General features: G+C 41.5%; 1 protein-coding gene across 2 annotated transcripts in view; it reads right to left on the bottom strand.

Annotated features, from left to right (window-relative positions):
• Window positions 1–25,235, bottom strand: part of LOC126175201 (cytochrome P450 4d2-like) — a 95,659-nt gene that overhangs the window by 60,204 nt on the left and 10,220 nt on the right. For both annotated transcript variants that reach the window (XM_049921803.1, XM_049921802.1), the window contains exon 2: window positions 18,576–18,777. In XM_049921803.1, coding sequence (XP_049777760.1) covers window positions 18,576–18,777 — 202 coding nt within the window. The remainder of the gene's footprint in view (window positions 1–18,575; window positions 18,778–25,235) is intronic.

The raw sequence follows: 25,235 nt of genomic DNA on the forward strand, positions 1-25,235 counted from the left end.
AATACTAACGCGAATTCTTTACAGACGAATGGAAAAACTGGTAGAAGCCGACCTCGGGGAAGATCAGTTTGGATTCCGTAGAAATGTTGGTACACGTGAGGCAATACTGACCTTACGACTTATCTTAGAAGAAAGATTAAGGAAAGGCAAACCTACGTTTCTAGCATTTGTAGACTTAGAGAAAGCTTTTGACAATGTTAACTGGAATACTCTCTTTCAAATTCTGAAGGTGGCAGGGGTAAAATACAGGGAGCGAAAGGCTATTTACAGTTTGTACAGAAACCAGATGGCAGTTATAAGAGTCGAGGGACATGAAAGGGAAGCAGTGGTTGGGAAAGGAGTAAGACAGGGTTGTAGCCTCTCCCCGATGTTATTCAATCTGTATATTGAGCAAGCAGTAAAGGAAACAAAAGAAAAATTCGGAGTAGGTATTAAAATTCATGGAGAAGAAGTAAAAACTTTGAGGTTCGCCGATGACATTGTAATTCTGTCAGAGACAGCAAAGGACTTGGAACAGCAGTTGAACGGAATGGACAGTGTCTTGAAACGAGGATATAAGATGAACATCAACAAAAGCAAAACGAGGATAATGGAATGTAGTCAAATTAAGTCGGGTGATGCTGAGGGAATTAGATTAGGAAATGAGACACTTAAAGTAGTAAAGGAGTTTTGCTATTTAGGGAGTAAAATAACCGATGATGGTCGAAGTAGAGAGGATATAAAATGTAGACTGGCAATGGCAAGGAAAGCGTTTCTCAAGAAGAGGAATTTGTTAACATCGAGTATAGATTTAAGTGTCAGGAAGTCGTTTCTGAAAGTATTTGTATGGAGTGTAGCCATGTATGGAAGTGAAACATGGACGATAACTAGTTTGGACAAGAAGAGAATAGAAGCTTTCGAAATGTGGTGCTACAGAAGAATGCTGAAGATAAGGTGGGTAGATCACGTAACTAATGAGGATGTATTGAATAGGATTGGGGAGAAGAGAAGTTTGTGGCACAACTTGACTAGAAGAAGGGATCGGTTGGTAGGACATGTTTTGAGGCATCAAGGGATCACAAATTTAGCATTGGAGGGCAGTGTGGAGGGTAAAAATCGTAGAGGGAGACCAAGAGATGAATACACTAAGCAGATTCAGAAGGATGTAGGTTGCAGTAGATACTGGGAGATGAAGAAGCTTGCACAGGATAGAGTAGCATGGAGAGCTGCATCAAACCAGTCTCAGGACTGAAGACCACAACAAACAACAATTAGACACTGGTAAATCAAATGGTTCAAATGGCTCTAAGCACTCTGGGACTTAACATCTGAGGTTATCAGTCCCCTACACTTAGGACTACGTAAAGATAACTAACCTAAGGACATCACACACATCCGTGCCCGAGGCAGGATTCCAACCTGCAACTGTAGCAGCCGCGTGGTTCCGGACTGATGCGCCTAGAACCGCTCGGCCACAACGGCCGGCACACTGGTACATGCTGGGCTATATCATATACATTTGATCTTCCAGCGAAACTGACATCACGCAACAATTCGGCTGAATTTTTCTGATGGAATGTTCGGTACTACAGTGCACACACTTAAACCTAGATAGTACATCAGCCCAGAATGATTTTAAATTGTTCGTAATGCTGTTGCCATAAGTATTTCTAATGCTCTCTTCGAGAATCATTTTTCTGTCCATAACAGCATTTGGGTAATAGTGATCACTGTGTATAAATAGAAAACTGTCCACCAATGATCGGAAATCTTTTGCAGGTAGTTTTTATCAGTTCACATACGATACATCTGTTATCAGAAGTAGCACTCGCCTGATGGCAGTCATTTGGTATTCAACACAATGCTCGTGATGCAGGTGGTACTTGACTCTCTTAACAGTGCCTGAAACTAGGGGGCTGTTATGCAAACCCTAGTCGATGATACCCTCACTGCAATCAATCACTCTAAAATTGTTTGCACAGTTGTTCAGGTTAAAATTTGTTTTGTGTCTGCGCCGGTTAATTGGTATGTTCTCGTCAATAATACATTGATATAGTGCAAATGATTACAGCGAGAGTAATCGAGGATGCACGTCGACATGGACTGAGAACTAAACTCACAAAGAGGAAAAATATCGGCAAAGTGCTTGTTTACTGTAAGTGACAGTTCTCTGTGGCTGAATGGGAAAGTCTTTATGCTGGAGCACCATAGTAGTAACAAAATGGAAGATTACCTACATTCCACTATGGATGCTGTTGATAAATTTAATACACCACTAGACTGTGAGACTGATCTACATCGGCGTTCGGAGACACCTATTTGGTACGAGTACAGCACAGCATTAAGGGTGCTTACCAATTGGTTAGCATAAAGAATCAATGTAGAGATGTCTAAACAATTTACACATCATTGCATCAGTGGCCAACAGGTAGAGAAAAAAGGGCACCCTAACACAGTACGCAGCCGCACAGCATCGAGAGAAGGGATTCGGTGCAGCACGGCTTGCCTAGTGTGGACGTCAAATTGCACTGCTCGGTACGGCTCTGTGCAACAACGAACAATGAGCAAGTTCTGCGGAACGTCGGAAATAGTTCATATGTGTGGAGCTCTGTGTGGACAGTGTTTCTTTTTTTCCCACTTTTACTGACGTGCTCAAGCGCACACACTGAAATATTGCTGCGCACCTACGAACACTCTGATCCAATTAAAACGTCCCTTAAAAAAATTTATGCATGACTGTGCTTAAACTGACACACAAGATTTTTAGCGCAACGCAATCTGACTTTCAAAAATCCCTACAAAAGAATGGCCCTGACTAACATTAACCTATACCTTTCACAAATCACTTACCTCACAAAAATCTTCGTTACTCAAGCTACAGCAATACAGCGAGCGCCACTACTGCCAGCTAAATAAAAGACTACGGAAGGCACTAACTACTGATGGGCATAGTTAGCAAATGAAAGATTTTAATAGAGAACAAACAATGTATTTACCTTAATAGTCATAATGTATATAGCAGTTCATGATATCCAGTATTACAAATTTCAAAACTCCGCCATCTCTCTCTCCTCATATCCACCACTGCTGGCGGCTCACCTCCAACTGCGCAACGCTACGCGCTGTTCACATCCAGCTGCCGCTGCCCAACACTACAATGGCAGACAACAATGCAAACTAGCACACAGAGCGCTACGTAACGTTGCCAATAAGAAAACATAAACAGCCTACTTACACAATCTGCGCCATTCTGCGTGCTCTACGCCGATGTGTGCTGCTCTGCGCTGTGCACTAGTGTGCAGCGCGGTGCTGCACAGGGCAGCGCTATGCAGCATGGCTGTTCCACTGTCGATGGGGCTTTAGAATATAATGCCACCTCTTTCCCCGAGCATTGCTGTTACACCTACATAAGGGATATGTTATCCACCTTGGTTTCTCGCAACGCACTCCTGAGTTAAATCATTGTCTACTATCTCACACACGGGAAGAATTCTCTGCATTTGGTTGCAGCAAACAGGTTCTATGCGACTGCCATTCCTAGAACTCCTTGACAAATCTGTCTTCCTTTCAACTTGATCACAAAGGATTTACGTCCTTTTTTTGCTTCTTATTTTTGCACATAATGTTTTGAAGGTGTGCAATTGCACCATCAGTCTTGTAACCGTATATTGGAGGGTACTGGTGTTGCACTACCTCCATCCATATTTAATACAGCTGTTTTTCATTAAATAAAATGTAAATTTTGTCCAATGCTTTCTGAGTTTTCTAATGAGTGTCGAATAATTATAATTTACTGTTGACAGTAACGGCATTTCTGAACACTCTGACAGTGTCGCTGACCTAATAAGTTTATTGAAAACATAAGTGAATCTTTAACGCTTCCTTGGATCATCTGATGGTGCTTTCGTTTCTAATGAAATTATCAGTTGTGAAGACGAAAATATAAGTAGTTCTTTAACGCCTCCTTGGATCTTATGATGGTGCTTTCGATTCTAATGGACGTTATCCGTTGTAAAGACCTTGCTCATTATGAGTGAAATTTTTTTCGGTCTTTTGCACTCCATACATAATCTTTGATGCTTCAGACTAATTTTTGTTATATCCTGTAGTGTAATATGTGAACTATGTTTGATCTTATGTTATGATATGAGTCTCTTGTCAATAAGTTTATTTTTACGAATGAGTACTAAAAAGTAATGCCCCAGAATGTGAAACCACTTAAAGCTTTTCAAGTAATACAGAAATTATTATCATTCTACATCTTTATTCTTCATGTCTACGTATTTACAGCCCTCTGTCGCTAGAGCGCTCCGAATTCTTGCGTGTAATATAGCCTTGTGTAACCTAACTAGGTAAGTGTGTGAGAAACAGTGTGCTGTAATCGAATTTCGAATTCGATATCTTCCCCCACACATGGAGCACCATGTCCTTCAGCATAAAAGTGCCAAATCTCACAAGAGCACTGCGACATCTGGAGTAATCCGACGCCCTGTCTAACGTAGCAAGTTATTACAGAGATAATATTCGATGCAGTAAGGCACGCAGCCGCATGGTGGCTTCAGGATGGCTACGTTTTTTCTTCGCTCTGACTCACAGCGCAGGTGACGCTACTAGCCGTGAGAATGGTGTCAAGTAACATTTAGTCAATACGCAAATTCATACTCCCTACGATTCTAAATGAATCATACTAATCATCATCCGATTTTGTTCAAACTTGGTACAAAATCTTTTGTTAATAAGGAAGGGATCCTGTCAAAATTTCGTATTTTTATCTATAATAGTTACGTAGATTGAGAAAATTACTTAAATATCCTACAACTGACACTTATGTTTGAAAACACAGTTAGGAACAGTAACCAAAAGTCTTTTATTATAATTTGAAGTCATAACAAAGCTCACAGTATATACACTCACTTAACTGGAATTTTCTTTTCAAAACTTTAATTACTCTAAGTTATGCAGTATAAATTTATTATTTGCTTATTATTATTATTTTTTTTTTGTGGTGTGAATACATGGGAATGAATGAGGGAGTGTATGTGCAAGATACGTTAAAACTTGTCATTTTATGTAAAAACTTATAAAATTGAACCGTGGGAAAATTGTGTTGCAACAACAATGCTGATGACGTATGTCGATGTGTACTTGCTTTTGTAAGAGAGCAGCCAGAGTAAAAGTCAGTAGCGGAATAAGTTTATATATTAATTTAAAGAATATTTTGCATTTCGTTCTATTTTATTAAACAATATATTAGAAACTGAAATTGTAATGACGTAAATGACTGTCTGATTAGTGGTTGGCTAAGGCAAGTTTTGCCGCGATAATGATCTGGAAGGACCATTCTGATTGGTCATTCAGATCAACAACCAATCAGAACTAAGCGGTTCCAGCGCAAGAATAGTTAGATAGGCAGAGAGGAGAGGAGCATCGAGAGAGTCGCTCGCTAGCCTGCTTCCGAGTAACACCATGTTAGATGTCTCCATGAAAATAATATGTAAAATGAAAAACTAGTGAGTTCATTGCGTTTAAAACGTGTCGTGACTAGGGCGGCTTAAGTTACGAACATTTTGAGGAAAGTGTGATGTTTCGGAACTAATTAGTTGAAGTTTCATAAGCGCGTGATCTTTTGCTAGCAGAGACACTTTCGCGTGGCATATTCCGTGTTCTTGATGGAGTACTTTGGCGAGCACTTCTAACATAGAAGACCACTGAAACGACCGAATGTTCAACTAGCTAATAGTGGTGGGTCAGTGACTGTTAGAGCGCAGGATTAATCGGGTCGGACTTACAGAAATTCTAGCTGCTTTTTCGTGTGAAAATATGTTGTATAAACTGTGAACTTGGAATGACAGAGAATTTGCCTTGTTAAATACGGACTTGATAGCTATTTCATGTGCTTCCTTATGAATAAAAAGACGTTAATAGAATTTTCAAATGCTTACTGCAATAAACTGCATTCTTCTACCGCCCGAAATTTGTGAAAATGAACATACCGTAACTGATTTGTAACTTGAATTACGCGGCCTCTGTGTGGTAGGTATTAGGTAATGGTTTCATCAACGCTACTTTACTCTGCCTAGTGTGCAACTACTACTGCAGAGTGAAGGAACGTCGGAAGGAAGAAATATAGAGATAGGTGAACTGTTCGATGAAAGTGACTGTGAGCGAAGAAGGAGACGAAAGAACGACAGACTGACCCCGCCACGCCTCACCTTGGTTCAATCATTGATTACCTCCATCCAAATGCACGGATATATTGAATGTATTAAGCAATCTTTAACATTCCTTCGTAAAGGAGAGAGTCATCTTTTTTAAGCATGATCTTAAAATTGCTTCTATACTGCGATGTACTTACTTAGATTTATGTTATCCTTTATTAATTCTAAGTACATGTCAACATCCTTTTATTTCCCGATTTTTCTGAGTTACATCATGATGATTGATGTGTAACTACCTCTGCATCAAGTAACCTAGACATCGAGTGACGTGTTCGATATAGACGAACAACGTATTACTGTGGTTAAAACTGTGCAATATAAGATTTGTTATTGCTCCTTTTTATAATACTGTGTGTGCGTAGCACTGTTTTTTCTAAAATAAAAAAAATATATATTTTGCCCAGCCTTTATGACAAAAAAATCGAAATTAATTACTGGCATTCAAAAATAAATTACAAACATGACACAGGTTACACCATAATATTGACATCCTTCGTTGAATATTTCCTTTTAATTTCTTTCCTACATTTAAGATACTGTGAGCTTAATAATTTGTTCATAAGTATTTTTATCCTACAAAATTTATCTCTATTATTCACATCGATTATACATAAAACTTCCACGTTTCTGTGATTCAGATTGTTTTTTAATGTAAATAAAAATGGTCCTTAATAAACATGTTATCAGTTACATGGATTTATTTATCATGTTTTATGCTGTATACAAGATGATAATGCAGTCAACACCCACAGTAGTAGATAGTGTCGTATTTTCACCACTTCTCTATCAGCCGCCAGCTGTTGGTGAACATGAACACTTGTAATCGGCGCAATACAGTTACGTTTATGCTTGCAAATAGTAGTTTTACATTTGACATACCGGCTTGTAGTGATCTTCATAATAGTGGGACGTGTATATTCAATATGAAACGAACTGCTAAACTGTTGGACGATATGCTATAATATTTTAAAGCATAAGGTATGTTATAACTACAAAGGTGGTCTTAAAAGACAATCCATCGAATTATGATATCATGATCGCAAAATATTTTTTTCTGTCAATTTGTGTTCATTCTCTTGCAGATCCGATGATGACACCATGGCTCTGTCGAGACTGGTCATCGAGTGAAATTCCGTTTGGCAATCTTGGCTTGTCAAGTTTTCCTCAATTATAAAGTGTTTGCGGCATAGCGAGTCGCAGAAACCAATGTAGTTGGACATTATTATTCTATTGGCAAGTTAATGAACTCCCACACGATTTAAATAGTTAAGCGTTGCTACAGAAACAGTTAAAAGGTTTGGGGGGGGGGGGGGGGGTGCGCGAACTCTTCATCAGTTGGCAGCTGGGTGTTTGCGGCGTGGTAAAATGTTGTTCTCTGCTATCGGAGCCACAAGATCGCCGCGGTACTGAAGGACTTGCTGATCCTCTGTTTGAAATTTCCAGCTGGCTGCGCGGTGTATGGAAGGCTATGTGGGGACCAAAACCAAGGAATTCCTATATAAATGGATTTTAGTTCTTTTAACATCTCGGGAAGGAAAGGGTGATCCCTGTTTACTAGCAAGTTGCATTTCTTGAGGAGGCGTTGTCTGTGTTATTGGAAATTGCCATAAAGCAAAAGCCCTTTAAGGCTCAGCTATGAAATTTGAGATCTCTTATTCGATATTTGAAGTTTTAAGAGAAATTTTAGTGTGTGTACATCTTAACTAGTGCAGTTTATCTTTTGGAATTTATTTTAGTTAAGTACTTTTAATACTTTAATAAACACTGAACAAGGTAGTTTCCTCTTTTTTTCAATTTTTGTGTTAGTTGACAGAATAAAATAAAAGTTATAATGGTCACTAGGTCGTTAGTCTTATTTAAGCAACAGATTTTCTGTACAATTTTTGTAAATCGTGTCTTATATCTATTTTAGGCCACTTGCTCTTTTTAGGTTCTCCAATGTTAGCTTCCTGAGAGGCGGTCGTTACTATTGGAACAACCTTCGTACCTTTCCGAAGTAATATTATCCAACAAGGCGGCGACGACGTCATCCAAAATGGCGGCCGTGATATTAATAAGAGGGCAGATTTTGGCGGGAAGTTTGAATTTTGGGGGAAAAGTGCCACGCCTCCCTCCCCCAGAAAAACGACGGGAAGTTCAAATTCCAACATGATAATGCGTCACACCACACTTATCTCTACTAAGAAAAGAAAATGATGGCAAAAAAACTTATTTTTATTATTTAACCAATTTCAAGGTGGTGTGTTCTCCAATGGGTCTGGACCCCAAACTGGCTTACTTCATATCGATGCCAAAAGAGGACGCCACCGTGACGTCGGGTGATGACGCAAGTAGCGCTATTCTAGATGGCCGTACCCAGTGTCTTCATCACAAGCTCCAGAGCCCAACTGACATAGTTAATATCGAGTTAATATCGTGGCCACCAGAGGGCGCTACCATCACGTTGGTTGATGTCACAAGATTGTCCGCTGTGTCTCGCGCCGCGCCACCGGCCCGTGGGCATCCGACCGCTTACATCGCACTCTCGGCCGCCACCTCCATACACGCGCCAGACATAGTTTTTATAAATACGCTAACGAATTTATCTGAACAAAATTGACACCAACATCGCTCATGTAACTTATCAATTACCGAAGTACTTAATTCCATTTCAATTTTAATCATATTCAGTAAGTCAATTTACAAGCTCAATATTCATGACCTAGCAGCCCTCCCCCCCCAGAATGCTGTACTCGTATTGGCTACTGCATTAGTCATGTGATTCGACTTCATGGAACCTAGGACTTGGAATCAATTTTTACCAATGCCACACCCACCTGGACTTGGAATCAAACAGTTAAAGTCTTCACCACGATCCTCAACCCAGCATCACGTCCCCTTACCGACCCATGTTGGTGGGCTATCGTGTACTAACGTGGCTTAGTTTCGAAGACAGTGAACAGTAGAGATGTGATAATACTTGATATTTTGCATCTGAAATTTTAACGTAGCGAACATTATGTTAACATGTAGCCAATGTTTTGAGTGATTTTCGAAGGGAGTAACAGACAGAATCTCTGGCTTTTCCACCAATCAAACTAACTGGAAAAACATTATTACGTTTCATACGATCATTAACTTGCCTATTGCTGGGTATACGAGGGAGAACCTTATTAATTCAACTGGAAGTAAATATAGTGCTCTATTTTAGGGTAGAATTGGACAGTAATCCAGGCAGATTGTTATTTAGTGCCATACATCGAGACATTTTGTACGATGTCACGCATTTTTGCACATTTGTTTACTCTACACCCACAGTGAAATGTGACGATAAAGAAGACTGTGCGTACTTACGTCGCAGCTCTCCACTCACTACACGGAGACCAGAGCTCCCACAAATACGACAGCTAACTCGTCATCTTTAGCAAAACTTCAAACGTAAATTTTACCACCATACTACTACTACTGCAGGCAAAAGGAGGATGAGCAGAACGTCCTTGATATATCAACCACCCATTTGTTGGGCCACAAGTTGCACTTGCTCCCACCCACTTTCATTACAGTAACAATAATTTTCCGTTAGTGTCTGATTCTAAAATCTGGTTATTTATCTCTGCACCTCTGCTAATAGTTTCCATAAAGCGCCTCACCATTGTTCATTTAGTAACTCTCAGTATTTAAATGTCTACGTTTCTCTGTAGCCAGGCAAAAATGGTAACACACCATGAATTTGAACTTAGATACAAGGGACAGGCACCGTTTTTTGAAATTGCTATTAATGTACCGAACGTCTCTCCGGACCATTTTACTTATTCGTTTATTTCATATGATATCTAACAAAGTGTCATCTTGAACTGCAGTGCGGCCCCTCCCGCCGGAGTCTCGAGTCCTCCCTCGGGCATGTGTGTGTGTGTGTGTGTGTGTGTGTGTGTGTGTGTGTTGTCCTTAGCGTTAAGTTAGTTTAAGTTAGTTTCAGCAGTGTATAAGTCTAGGGACCGATGACCTTTGTAGTTTGGTCCCTTAGGAATTCACACACACACACTTCAACTGCAGTAAGCACAAAAACTCATCATTTGGTTATTCAACTTCATTGTTACATTACAAAATACTTTATTCGTTGTACTACATGTACATGATTAAAGTCTAACGAATTTCACGCCTACTAGCGAAGATTTTATTATGTTCTGCGATTAGTTCTTGACGTTCATCAGCGCTGGATGCAAACAATAGAAAGACAACAGCAAACCAAACATAATTCACTTATTCTCCTTTAACGCACTTTCCTCCTCACAATGTTTGCAAATATTTTCTACTGCTGCTGAATAAGGTTTGCGTATATGAAATATTTTTGTGTGCCTCCTTTTTCAGTTATTAATTTCGAACTATTCTTATGAAAACGAGTGTATGATGCGACATTGTGATAATATTCTAGACCGCCGCTGTGGCCGAGCGATTCTAGGCGCTGTGTGTGATGTCCTTAGGTTAGTTAGGTTTAAGCGGTTGTAAGTCTAGGAGACTGATGACCTCAGATATTAAGTCTCATAGTGCTTAGAGCCATTTGAACCATTCTTAATATTCTGACGTACGTTGAATCAGTGTCTAAGTCCTCCGGGGGTTAGTGAAAATTTGTTAAAATCGTTATCCAGGTCTGTGGATTCCAAACAGACTACTTCGCTCAATAATTTCATTGAAAACTACCGGTACTTTGATGTATCCACTTCCGAAGTCAGTTTATTTTCTTGCTGATCAAAATGTTCAGTTTTTATTTGGCTGGAGAAAATTTTAGTGAATATCTGGTAAATTATCGAGACTAGGCTGACAGCAATTTTTTCAAAGAAAATTCCACATTGGCTGCATGAATGATTTTTATTAGTCTGCGACCAGTTTCGCACAACTTATCGGTGCATCCTCAGGCAATATACGCTATTTATAACATATGTAAGTAGGCTTTTTATGTTTTCTTATTGGCAACGTTACGTAGCGCTCTCTGTATGAAAATCACTGGCTGTGCTGTGTGCAGTCTGTGGCTAGTTTGCATTGTTGTCTGCCATTGTAGAGGGGCAGCTGGATGTTAACAGCGCGTAGCTTTGCGCAGTTGGAGGTGAGCCGCCAACAGTGGTGGATGTGGGGAGAGAGATGGCGGAGTTTTGAAGTTTGTAATACTGGATATCATATATTATGACTATTAAAGTAAATACATTGTTTGTTCTCTATTAAAATCTTTCATTTGCTAACTATCCCTATCAGTAGTTAGTGCCTTCCGTAGTTTGAATCTTTTATTTAGCTGGCAGTAGTGGTGCTCGCTGTATTGCAGTAGTTCCAGTAACGAAGATTTTTGTGAGGTAAGTGATTTGTGAAAGGTATAGGTTAATGTTAGTCAGGGCCATTCTTTTGTAGGGATTATTGGAAGTCAGATTGCGTTGCGCTAAAAATATTGTGTGTCAGTTTAAGCACAGTCGTGTATAATTTTTCAAAGGGGTCGTTTTACATAGTAACGTTGAACATTGCCCTCTAGCCAGTCCCCACTATTCACGTCGAATATACCGTCATCTGGTGAAAGCGGTAGTCGAAATTTAAAAATCTTTCTTAATTTTTTTTAATGATGGGAGCGGTAATGACCGTGCAAGTTGAGAGGAGCCACGCGGCAGCGGACACGGCCTCAGCGTTATTATGTTATAAATAGGGTATATTGCCTGAGGATGCACCGATAAGTGGTGGGAAACCGGTCGCAGATTCAATAAGAATCATTCATACAGCCAGTGCGGTACTTTCTTTGAAAAATGCCGAAGTTTGCTGTGATTGCCCGCTCTACAAAACAAAATGTGACAGCAATTTACTTTAAAGCGCCTTCTCTGTCCTCTCTTCTTGTAAAGTAGGATTATTAGCTTTCACTACTGTTGAAAATGAGGTGAAATGAATATCTCCCAAATATCTGCTGCAAATAATTTTGCAAATTTATTTTGTGTTACGTTGCCTTTATATTTAAATACATCTATTGAAACGTCGTCATTTCGAGCGACATTTGGTTTCTTTAGACACTTTATACACTCCATTTGTCATTTCATCTCGAATATCAGTATTTTCTCTATTCACACTGTATCTTTTGTACCAAGAAATTTACGAATATTTGTACAATTTTCTCTTTGCTGTTAATTACAGAACCGTCTACCTTCTTAACTTATGAAATGTGATGTTGTTAGTCGTTTCTTTATAATCTTGCTTTTTCAGTTATTTCACTTTCCAAACATTATTCGTATTTTGCCACTACTCTGTCTATATAGACTAATATACGGTGTTCACATACGTACGTCATGTAGGTATCTTTTCAAGAAGATAGGCATTTTAACTGTACCGTCGGAAAACACATTTTCGGTAATGTGCTTCGTCACAATTTGAGAAGAACATACATACAACACTGGGAAACATGACCTTTTATTACCCACCGTTAAGACCCTCAGTGGCTCAGAGAGGAGTTCAATATGCAACAGTAAACATTTTTTATCATTTTCCCAATAACGTAAAATGTCTGACAGGTAGCCAAGCAAGTTTTAAATCTAATTCAAAGTCATTTTTCCTGGACAACTTCTGTCACTCCATTCAAGAATTTCTGCTTGTAAATTGGTGGCCAGAAAAAAAATTTGTCTTTAAGTGTATCTACATGAGCAGGAATAAAATAATAACGTGTTCATTAGTGTTGCCACTAATCATGTATACATTATCTGTAAAATCACTCGTTCCACATCATATCATCAAAAGAATCATTCAAATGGTCTATTGAACATGTAATGAACTTATTAAATAACTAAAAGCTAGAATATTTCCTATATGGTTTTGAAATGTAGCATACTGTACCAAATTCCTATTATCTTTTGCTTCGCCTGCACTTTAATGACTGCACCATCCGAGATTTACGTTGATGTGACAATGTACTCAGGTGATTCACATGAAAAAGTTTCCGACGTGGTTATCGTAGCGCAACTGGATTTACCAGACTTTGAACGCGGATCGGTAGTTGGAGCTACACGTATGGCACATTCTATTTAAGCAATCGTTAGGGCATTCAATATTTCGAGACTCACAGTGTCAAGACAGTGCCGAGAATACCAAATTTCAGCCGTTATCTCTCACCACGTACAACACAGTGGCCGACGGCCTTCGGCTAACGATCTAGAAGCAGCGGCGTTTGTGTAGAAATGTCAGTGCTAACAGACAAGTAACACCGTGTGAAAAAGCGACAGAAATGAACCTGGGACGTACGACGAATGTGTCCGTTAGGACAATGAGACGAAGTGTGGCGTTAAAGGGCTACAGCAACAGACGATCGACGCTAGTGCCACTGCTAGCAGCACGATATCGCCTGTAGCGCCTCTCCTGGGCTAGTGAGTATACTGGTTGGACCCTAGGAGCTGAAAAACCGTAGCCTGGTCATATAGGTCCAGATGTAAGTTTCTAAGAGCTGACTGTAGGGTTGGATTGTGGTGCAGACCCCATGATGCCGCGGACCCACGTTATCACATGGCACTGTGCGTCTGGCGGTGGCTCCGCAATGGCGTGGGCGGCGTTTATACCAAATGGACAGGGCCCTCCGGTCCAGCTTAACCGGTCATTGACTGTAAACTTATATTCGGCTACTTGTAGACAATTTACAGCCATTCCAAGACGCCATGTTCCTAAAAAAAAACGATGTCGTGTCATCAGACAAAAATTGTTCGCAATAATAAACAAAAATATTCTTGACGATTCGAGCGAATGCTTTGGCCACGCAGATCGCTCGACATGAATCCCATCGAATATATATGGGACATAATGGAGTGGTTAGTTCGTCCACAAAATCGTACATCGGCAGCACTTTCGCAATTATGGATGCGTTCATTATTTCTGCAGAGGACTTCCAACGACTTGTTGAGTTCATGCCACGTTGCACTACTGCACTACACAGGGCAAAAGGAGGCCCCACACGTTAAGAGGTATCCGGCAAGTTTTGACGCCTCGTTGTATATTGTTCCTCTTTCTACGTATTTGCACCATATTTTGCTGCTCGTGTAAGTAAAATTGTGAAATAATTGTCCCTGTAGTATATCTCTGCATAATATTCTTTTCCTAAATTGCTGGACATGTAACTCTATTTTATTCGCTGTATTTCCACATTCTTAAATAAATCCTGACTATAATTCTGCTTACATAATAAGTTTCCTTTTGTCTAGTTTTCTAATCCTTATTATTCTGAGATTTAGATATGTTCTCGACAAAATACACTACTGGCCATTAAAATTGATACACCACGAAAATGACGTGCTACAGACGCGAAATTTAACCGACAGGAAGAAGATGCTATCATATGCAAATGATTAGCTTTTCAGAGCATTCACACAAGGTTGGCGCCGGTGGCGACACCTACAACGTGATGACACGAGGAAAGTTTCCAACCGATTTCTCATACACAAGCAGCAGTTGACCGGCGGTGCTGTCTGCTGAAACGTTGTTGTGATGCCTCGTGTAAGGAGGAGAATGCGTACCATCACGTTTTCGACTTTCATAAAGGTCGGATTGTAGCCTATCGCGATTGCGTTTATCGTATCGCACCACTGCTGCTCGCGTTGGTCGAGATCCAATGACTGTTAGCAGAATATGGAATCGGTGGGTTCAGGAGGGTAATACGGAACGCCGTGCTGGGTCCCAACGGCCTCGTATCACTAGCAGTCTTGATGACAGGCATCTTATCCGCATGGCTGTAACGGATCGAGCAGCCACGTCAACAGATGGGGACGTTTGCAAAACAACAACCATCTGCACGAACAGTACGACGACGTTTGCAGCAGCATGGACTATCAGCTAGGAGACCGTGTCTGCGGTTACCCTTGACGCTGCATCACAGACAGGAGCGCCTGCCATGGTGTACTCAACGACGAACCTGGGTGCACGAATGGCAAAAGTAATTTTTTTCGGATGAAGCCAGCTTCTGTTTACAGCATCATGATGGTCGCATCCGTGTTTGGCGACATCGCGGTGAACGCACATTGGAAGCTTGTATTCGTCATCGTCATACTGGCGTATCACCCGGCGTGATGGTATGGGGTGCCATTGGTTACACGTCTCTGTCACCTCTTGTGCGCATTGACGGCACTTTGAACAGTGAACGTTACATTTCATGTATGTTACGACCCGTGGTTCTACCCTTCATTCGATCGCCGCGAAACCCTACATTTCAGCAGGATAATGCACGACCGCATGTTGCAGGTTCCGTACGGGCCTTTCTGGATACAGAAAATGTTCGACTGCTGCCCTGGCCAGCACATTATCCAGATCTCTCACCAACCGAAAACGTCTGGTCAATGATGACAAAAAGCAACTGGCTCGTCACAATACGCCAGTCACTACTCTTGATGAGCTGTGGTATCGTGTTGAAGCTGCATGGGCACCCCAGCTGTACCTGTACACACCATCCAAATTCTGTTTGACCCAATGCCCAGGCGTATAAAGGCCGTTGTTACGGCCAGAGGTGGTTGTTCTGGGTACTGATTTCTCAGAATCTATGCACCCAAATTGCGTGTAAATGTAATCACATGTCAGTTCTAGTATAGTATATTTGTCCAATGAATACCCATTTATCATCTGCATTTCTTCTTGGTGTAGCAAATTTAATGGCCAGTAGTGTAATTACCGTTTTCGAGAATCCATTCACAGTACAAACACTGTTTGAAACCAGCGCTTTCCGACTGAGTGTAGTGAGATATTGAAACAATACGCAGAACATGTAACGGAACTGAAATGATGGTGGGCTGACAGTAATTTGGAGCCCGCGCGTCGGAAATGGGCGCGCTTGTGTGAGACTGCCAGGGAGTGCACCCTGATGCCATCTATTGGCGAAACTGGGAATTAGCGCTGCCTGTCAGGCAATGCACTAAGCTCTCGGAGTCAAATGTATTCTTTTTCTTGGTAATTATAAGTTATTACTGTCTAATTTAATGTTGTAAAGCGCTAGTAGTAAATTATTATAACTGGTATGGACTCCAGGGTAGTAAATATAAATATTCTTAAATACTAAATGATTTCGGTAAAAAGGTGGTAGGGGAACGCCCCCACTCTTGGTGATACGAGCGTAGCTAGGGGTAGCTGGAGACACAGGGACTGAACAATGGAATGGCCTGGGGAGTGTTGACGTGATCGGACGTGCGTAACTGTGCTCACGCAAAAGTGATTGTGCAACAGCGAAGAGGCGAATATCGTCGCTGTTTTTGGAGTAAAACGCGACGAATGGTTGTTCAAGCCGCCTTTATGCCACTGGGGCTGATTGTAAGAGTTCCTGTGCCCAGATTTTATGGTGGACGTGCAGTAGCTTATACGAGTGTACAGCTCATAGTTCCAGCCGCCATTAAGGGCATGAGGCGTGAAGAGCTGCGTTAGCCACATGCATCTCACCACCAGCACCGACATGTCTACCCAAGGCAAGACTGCTTGCAATTGTTAAGTCGAACTTTGTATACATGTAAAAGGAGAATACCAGTTTTATGCAAGTGCAGAGGACAGAATATAGTAATGAGTAAAATTACGACACATGTTGTTCATTGTAAAGTGTAGTAACCTCAAACATAGTATAGTGAAATCAGACTGAGGCCACCATCGCCTCTTTCATTTACAGTTCTTTTGGTTGTAGAATACTTTAGCGTATAAGAATGTTGAAAAGAGCAATGGTCACACCAGAATGAGTCGCCTATTTACAGTTACTTAAATTTTTCTGAGCAACCTTTCAAGTAAAGTCACTTAACTAATTCTGTATCAATGGTCCAAAGAGTAATATCCAAAATCATTAAATAAGTTGAAGGATAGAATTTTGTTAACTGAAGTTGCATAACCTGTCTTGGTAGTAATTACCAAGCCACCTCACAGAAATTGAGAGAGTATTTGCTTTGTAGAATCATCTAGAATGATCAGAAATAGTAGTATTCAGAATTAAGTTTAAATTCAACTCAAGCCATTTCACTTTGAAACGAGCCCAAAAATTGAGTTATTCTTTTGCTCCTTCAGAGCTGGCGACCGTAGTTATAAGTATTTTCAGGAGGATTCGACGGTAAGTCTGCTGCTCTCGTCGTGCTGATAGGATTATCCACTGCTGCTAGCAGTGGTGATTGGATACATAAGCTCACTACCAAGTTAAGTGGGTCAGGTAGGCAGTGTTACCGTGTGAACTGTAGGGCACTGTAGGCCGTGGATCGAACCCGTTCAATAATCACAGCTCTTAGGGAAATAGTCCGGTTAGGAGTGTACTAATCATTAGGTAAATACTGGCGAGTAACGGTCAAAAATGTATACGCAAGTGAATTTAGCAAGGTCCACGTAGCACCTAGTTAATGTGGTGCAATGGCGAGGGTAGGAGTGGAGTAAAAGTGAGCTGAGCTTGTGGCAGCTGTGCTGGGTTCAAATATTAACTACGTGAATTCACTACTGCCTCTTACCATTGGGACTGAGCTATTTACAGTTAAAATACGTAGCAGTAAGCGCAAAGGCGTGACAGCTACAAGTCCGTATTGGTTTTATACATACGGAATTGGGAAGTGGGTCATTCCGTCAGTGGAGGGGGTTAAAACAACCGAGTCAGTGGAGAACATACCCCATTTACTGATGGAAAGATTCAGCGGTTCGGTCGCAAACACTTCGTTGTCTACTTCGCTTTCTCTCACAGCAACACTAACAAGACCTGCTTGACCCATTGTTACGGCTGTAGCAATTCTGCTACTCCCGGCAAACTTGTTGTTATGCTCCGTAATGGCGTAATGGCAATCTATCACTAATGTCTTCATTTGTAAATTTTTTGCATGTAAATGATGAGGTAAAGGGTAAGAAACAGCTAAGAAAAGACAAAGTAAATATGTTACGAAGCACATGCCTTAAAGATAGGTGAGTCATACTGTACAACAAACTAGTTCCCTGTAGGTTATCGTCTGACCGCTATTCGCTGAAATCCTTCGAATTGCAGCAGTAATTTTTTTCAGTGTATTCTAGTTAGGTGACTCATATTTTCGTTAACACTAATATAGATTTCAAGGACAAATTAATGTTCCCTTTTTTACTGCTAATGTTTGTCATAATGTTTGTAACTTCAACAATACAATTACGCTAAAGTTATTTGGTAACGTATGTTAATTTGAAATAAAAAAAGAATAACTTCAGTTACAGTAATAATGTAGAATGTCATATTCTCTTTCTTAGTTCAAATATGCATAGATTATTAATCGTACATTATCTGCTCCTTTCTATCCAGATATTTTTGTCTAGTGGAGTTTAACCAAAAGTAGCCGTGTTATTCAAGTAGCCTCTCTCAGGTTCTCCACTCTGCTTATACATCTACAATACAACGGAGCTTTCCACTGGAGACGAAAGTGTTATGGATGATGTACGTACCTCTGCATGGAATGTAGGTTCTATTAGCTTTCTGTGTGTTTTCCAGAGTTCACCCTTATTAACGATGAGCCCATATCCTGAGAAGGGAATGAGAGCACGTGTGGTGTAGTCGTCACGTTCCCGCATCTTGCAGCCCACCAGCAGTCTCTTTGCATCGTCGGGTTGCGTTGCTATCAAGATCAGTTTAGGCCCTATGTAGAACCTGCACAGTAGTTGCCATAGGAGCTGTACACATTAATGAGGAAACAAAGAATCGACTATGCTTGAGTTATCCAAAATTTTTGAGGAAATAATGTATTCAAGAGTAGCTTCACATATCTGTAAAAATGTAGTACTAACAAAATGTCAGTTTGGTTTCCAGAAAGGTTTTTCAACAGAAAATGCCATATATGCTTTCACCAATCAAGTTTTGAATGATCTGAATAACCAAAAACCACCCATTGGGATTTTTTGTGATCTCTCAAAGGCTTTTTATTGTGTAAATCATGAAATTCTGCTAGACAAGCTCAAGTATTGTGGCATGAGTGGGACAGTGCACAAATGGTTTAATTCGTACCTAACTGGAAGAGTGCAGAAAGCTGAAATAAGCAGTTCTCATAATATGCAAAGATCAGCACATTCCTCAAACTGGGGAATTATCAAGAATGGGGTTCCACAAGCGTCGGTCTTGGGTCCTTTGTTGTTCTTAATATATATTAATGACTTGCCATTCTATATTCATGAAGAGGCAAAGTTAGTTCTCTTTGCTGGTGATACAAGTATAGTAATCACACATGACAAACAAGAATTAACTGATGAAATTGTCAATAATGTTTTTGAAAAAATTACAAAGTGGTTCCTTGTAAACGGACTCTCACTGAATTTTGACAAGACACAGTACATACAGTTCCATACAGTAAATGATATGACGCCATTAATAAATATAGACCAAGCATGTAGCTAAGTTAGAATATTCAAAAATTTTAGGTGTATCCACTGATGAGAGATTAAATTGGAAGAAACACATTGATGATCTGCTGAAACGTTTGAGTTCAGCTACTTATGCAATAAGGGTCATTGCAAATTTTGGTGATAAACATTTTAGTAAATTAGCTTAGTACGCCTATTTTCACTCATTGCTTGCATGTGGCATCATATTTTGGGGTAATTCATCACTGAGGAATAAAGTATTTATTGCACAAAAGCGTGTAATCAGAATAATAGCAGGAGTCCACCCAAGATCATCCTGCAGACATTTATTTAAGGATCTAGGGATACTCACAGTAGCTTCTCAGTATATATATTCTCTTATGAAATTTGTTATTAACAACCAAACCCAATACAAAAGTAATAGCAGTATGCATAACTACAATACTAGGAGAAAGGATGATCTTCACTATTCAAGATTAAATCTAACTTTGGCACAGAACGGGGTGAATTATACTGCCACTAAAGTCTTTGGTCACTTACCAAATAGTGTCAAAATTTTGACAGATAACCAACAAGTATTTAAGAAGAAATTAAAAGAATTTTTGAATGACAGCTCCTTCTACTCCATAGAGGAATTTTTAGATATAAATTAATAAAAAAAATAAAAATTAAAAGTTGTTATATTAACTTAATTATGTTGTTAAATTAATTATGTCATGTATTGGAAAATTTGACTCGTTCCACATCATTACGAAATATTGTATTCATGATCGATGGAACTAGTATTAATCTAATCTAAAGACGAAAGTAACTTTCGTATTGTGTGTCACTGCCAGGTACCTGGACCATACATAGAAAGGACTGTTACAGCATAGTACACAAAGCAGCTGAAAGAAGCAGTGAAGTCACCGCGATAGATGCTGATGTGCTGGACATTATATGAAGCGGGACAGGGTTCTTAAAACGGCGTGTGGTCAAGGCGAACCACAGTGCGCACCCATGATCGCCAGAAGGTTGATAAGGAATTCTTGTGATAGGGCATTCCGTTCGTCCGTCAGTCTGGTTGATAACTGCTGGACTGTCATTTTTGCATATGGACGTTCTGTAATACGTCTCTCCAACTCATCCGGCACGTGTTCGATGGGATTTAAGTCTGAGTAACAAGCAGTTCAGTACATTCGTCGAACATCCTCTTCATCCGAGAGTTTCTCCACTGGCGCTGCTAGATGCGGTCGTGCATTGGCATCCGGAACAACTAAGAACAGCTTAGCAGTCAAACTCTATATCAGTCATGGGACCGACTTCGGAGCAAGTTGCAGGGAATGTGTTGCCACCCGTGGTGATCATGCACCCTGTTAACCATGTGCAGCCTTTTGTAATATCCAGGCGACCGTAATGAGTCGCTGTGCCTTCAGTGGGATTATTGTCTTTGAATATAAGAGTCATTTCTGTTCGTCTCATGGCGTGATCCTTCCAGATACTTTCTGCGTTGTACAGTACACTCACATTAATGTAGCCACGTGTCCGAAGCCGGAATAACCACCTTCTGCAGTGCAGACGCGTAAAATGAGACTGAGGTCGACACAGACATGAATTCATGCCGTTTCTAGTGACGTGGCATGCGGTAGGAGGTTTCTCAGTTAAGGAACTGTGATTTGAACAGTCCGGTCAAGGTAGTCCGACAGATTCTCGACTGGCTTTAAATCCGAGGAGTTTGATGGTCAGGGAGTAGGATAATCTCAGCCAGGTGCTCTCTGAACCACGCATACACACAGCGAGCTGTATGACACTTTGCATTGTTCTGTTGGTAAATGCCATCGTGTCGAGGAAAAAACGAACTTCCCGTAGGGGTGGACACGGTTCCCAAGAATAGATGCATACTTGTTTTGATCCAATGCGCCTTACAGAATGACGAGATCACCCAGGGAACTCTACGAAAACATGACGCAGACTAGAACACCGCCTACATCTACATCTACATTTACACTCCGCAAGCCACCCAACGGTGTGTGGCGGAGGGCACTTTACGTGCCACTGTCATTACCTCCCTTTCCTGTTCCAGTCGCGTATGGTTCGCGGGAAGAACGACTGTCTGAAAGCTTCCGTGCGCGCTCTAATCTCTCTAATTTTACATTCGTGATCTCCTCGGGAGGTGTAAGTAGGGGGAAGCAATATATTCGATACCTCATCCAGAAACGCACCCTCTCGAAACCTGGCGAGCAAGCTACACCGCGATGCAGAGCGCCTCTCTTGCAGAGTCTGCCACTTGAGTTTGTTAAACATCTCCGTAACGCTATCACGGTTACCAAATAACCCTGTGACGAAACGCGCGCTCTTCTTTGGATCTTCTCTATCTCCTCCGTCAACCCGATCTGGTACGGATCCCACACTGATGAGCAATACTCAAGTATAGGTCGAACGAGTGTTTTGTAAGCCACCTCCTTTGTTGATGGACTACATTTTCTAAGGACTCTCCCAATGAATCTCAACCTGGTACCCGCCTTACCAACAATTAATTTTATATGATCATTCCACTTCAAATCGTTCCGCACGCATACTCCCAGATATTTTACAGAAGTAACTGCTACCAGTGTTTGTTCCGCTATCATATAATCATACAATAAAGGATCCTTCTTTCTATGTATTCGCAATACATTACATTTGTCTATGTTAAGGGTCAGTTGCCACCCCCTGTACCAAGTGCCTATCCGCTGCATATCTTCCTGCATTTCGCTACAATTTTCTAATGCTGCAACTTCTCTGTATACTACAGCATCATCCGCGAAAAGCCGCATGGAACTTCCAACACTATCTACTAGGTCATTTATATATATTGTGAAAAGCAATGGTCCCATAACACTCCTCTGTGGCACGCCAGAGGTTACTTTAACGTCTGTAGACGTCTCTCCGTTGATAACAACATGCTATGTTCTGTTTGCTAAAAACTCTTCAATCCAGCCACACAGCTGGTCTGATATTCCGTAGGCTCTTACTTTGTTTATCAGGCGACAGTGCGGAACTGTATCGAACGCCTTCCGGAAGTCAAGAAAAATACCATCTACCTGGGAGCCTGTATCTAATATTTTCTGGGTCTAATGAACAAATAAAGCGAGTTGGGTCTCACACGATCGCTGTTTACGGAATCCATGTTGATTCCTACATAGTAGATTCTGAGTTTCCAAAAACGACATGATACTCGAGCAAAATACATGTTCTAAAATTCTACAACAGATCGACTTCAGAGATATAGGTCTATAGTTTTGCGCATCTGCTCGACGACCCTTCTTGAAGACTGGGACTACCTGTGCTCTTTTCCAATCATTTGGAACCTTCCGTTCCTCTAGAGACTTGCGGTACACGGCTGTTAGAAGGGGGGCAAGTTCTTTCGCGTACTCTGTGTAGAATCGAATTGGTATCCCGTCAGATCCAGTGGACTTTCCTCTGTTGAGTGATTCCAGTTGCTTTTCTATTCCTTGGACACTTATTTCGATGTCAGCCATTTTTTCGTTTGTGCGAGGATTTAGAGAAGGGACTGCAGTGCGGTCTTCCTCTGTGAAACAGCTTTGGAAAAAGGTGTTTAGTATTTCAGCTTTACGCTTGTCATCCTCTGTTTCAATACCATCATCATCCCGAAGTGTCTGGACATGCTGTTTCGAGCCACTTACTGATTTAACATAAGACCAGAACTTCCTAGGATTTTCTGACAAGTCGGTATTTTACTTTCGAATTCACTGAACGCTTCACGCATAGCCCTCCTTGCGCTAACTTTGACATCGTTTAGCTTCTGTTTGTCTGAGAGGTTTTGGCTGCGTTTAAACTTGGAGTGAAGCTCTCTTTGTTTCGCAGCAGTTTCCTAACTTTGTTGTTATACCACGGTGGGTTTTTCCCATCCCTCACGGTTTTACTCGGCACGTACCTGTCTAAAACGCATTTTACGATTGCCTTGAACTTTTTCCATAAACACTCAACATTGTCAGTGTCGGAACAGAAATTTTCGTTTTGATCTTTTAGGTAGTCTGAAATCTACCTTCTATTACTCTTGCTAAACAGATAAACCTTCCTCCCTTTTTTTATATTCCTATTAACTTCCATATTCACGGATGCTGCAACGGCCTTATGATCACTGATTCCCTGTTCTGCACTTACAGAGTCGAAAAGTTCGGGTCTGTTTGTTATCAGTAGGTCCAAGATGTTATCTCCACGAGTCGGCTCTCTGTTTAATTGCTCAAGGTAATTTTCGGATAGTGCACTCAGTATAATGTCACTCGATGCTCTGTCCCTACCACCCATCCTAAACATCTGAGTATCCCAGTCTATATCTGGTAAATTGAAATCTCCACCTAAGACTATAACATGCTGAGAAAATTTATGTGAAATGTATTCCAAATTTTCTCTCAGTTGTTCTGCCACTAGTGCTGCTGAGTCGGGGGGTCGGTAAAAGGAGCCAATTATTAACCTAGCTCGGTTGTTGAGCGTAACCTCCACCCATAATAATTCACAGGAACTATCCACTTCTACTTCACTACAGGATAAACAACTACTAACAGCGACGAACACTCCACCACCGGTTGCATGCAATCTATCCTTTCTAAACACCGTCTGTACCTTTGAAAAATTTCGGCAGAATTTATCTCTGGCTTCAGCCAGCTTTCTGTACCTATAACTATTTCAGCTTCGGTGCTTTCTATCAGCGCTTGAAATTCCGGTACTTTATCAACGCAGCTTCGACAGTTTACAATTACAATACCGATTGCTGCTTGGTCCCCGCATGTCCTGACTTTGCCCCGCATCCGTTGAGGCTGTTGCTCTTTCTGTACTTGCCCGAGGCCATCTAACCTAAAAAACCGCCCAGCCCACGCCACACAACCCCTGCTACCCGTGTAGCCGCTTGTTGCGTGTAGTGGACTCCTGACCTATCCAGCGGAACCCGAAACCCCACCACCCTATGGCGCAAGTCGAGGAATCTGCAGCCCACACGGCCGCAGAACCGTCTCAGCCTCTGATTCAGACCCTCCAGTCGGCTCTGTACCAAAGATCCGCAGTCAGTCCTGTCGACGATGCTGCAGATGGTGAGCTCTGCTTTCATCGCACTAGCGAGACTGGCAGTCTTCACCAAATCAGATAGCCGCCGGAAGCCAGAGAGGATTTCCTCCGATCCATAGCGACACACATCATTGGTGCCGACATGAGCGACCACCTGCAGATGGGTGCACCCTGTACCCTTCATGGCATCCGGAAGGACCCTTTCCACATCTGGAATGACTCCCCCCGTTATGCACACGGAGTGCACTTTGGTTTTCTTCCCCTCCCTTGCTGCCATATCCCTAAGGGGCCCCATTACGCGCCTGACGTTGGAGCTCCCAACTACCAATAAGTCCACCCTCTGCGACCGCCCGGATCTTGCAGACTGAGGGGCAACCTCTGGAACAGGACAAGCAGCCATGTCAGGCCGAAGATCAGTATCAGCCTGAGACAGAGCCTGAAACCGGTTCGTCAGACAAACTGGAGAGGCCTTCCGTTCAGCCCTCCGGAATGTCTTTCGCCCCCTGCCACACCTCGAGACGACCTCCCACTCTACCACAGGTGAGGGATCAACCTCAATGCGGGCAGTATCCCGGGAAACCACAGTCGTAGTCCGATCGGGGGATGCGTGGGACGAGCTGGCCGTCCCCGACAAACCCCCATCCGGACCCCCACAGTGATGCCCATTGGCAACAGCCTCAAGCTGTGTGACCGAAGCCAGCACTGCCT

Source organism: Schistocerca cancellata, chromosome 3 (genome assembly GCF_023864275.1).
Source record: "Schistocerca cancellata isolate TAMUIC-IGC-003103 chromosome 3, iqSchCanc2.1, whole genome shotgun sequence".
Taxonomy (NCBI): domain Eukaryota; kingdom Metazoa; phylum Arthropoda; class Insecta; order Orthoptera; family Acrididae; genus Schistocerca; species Schistocerca cancellata.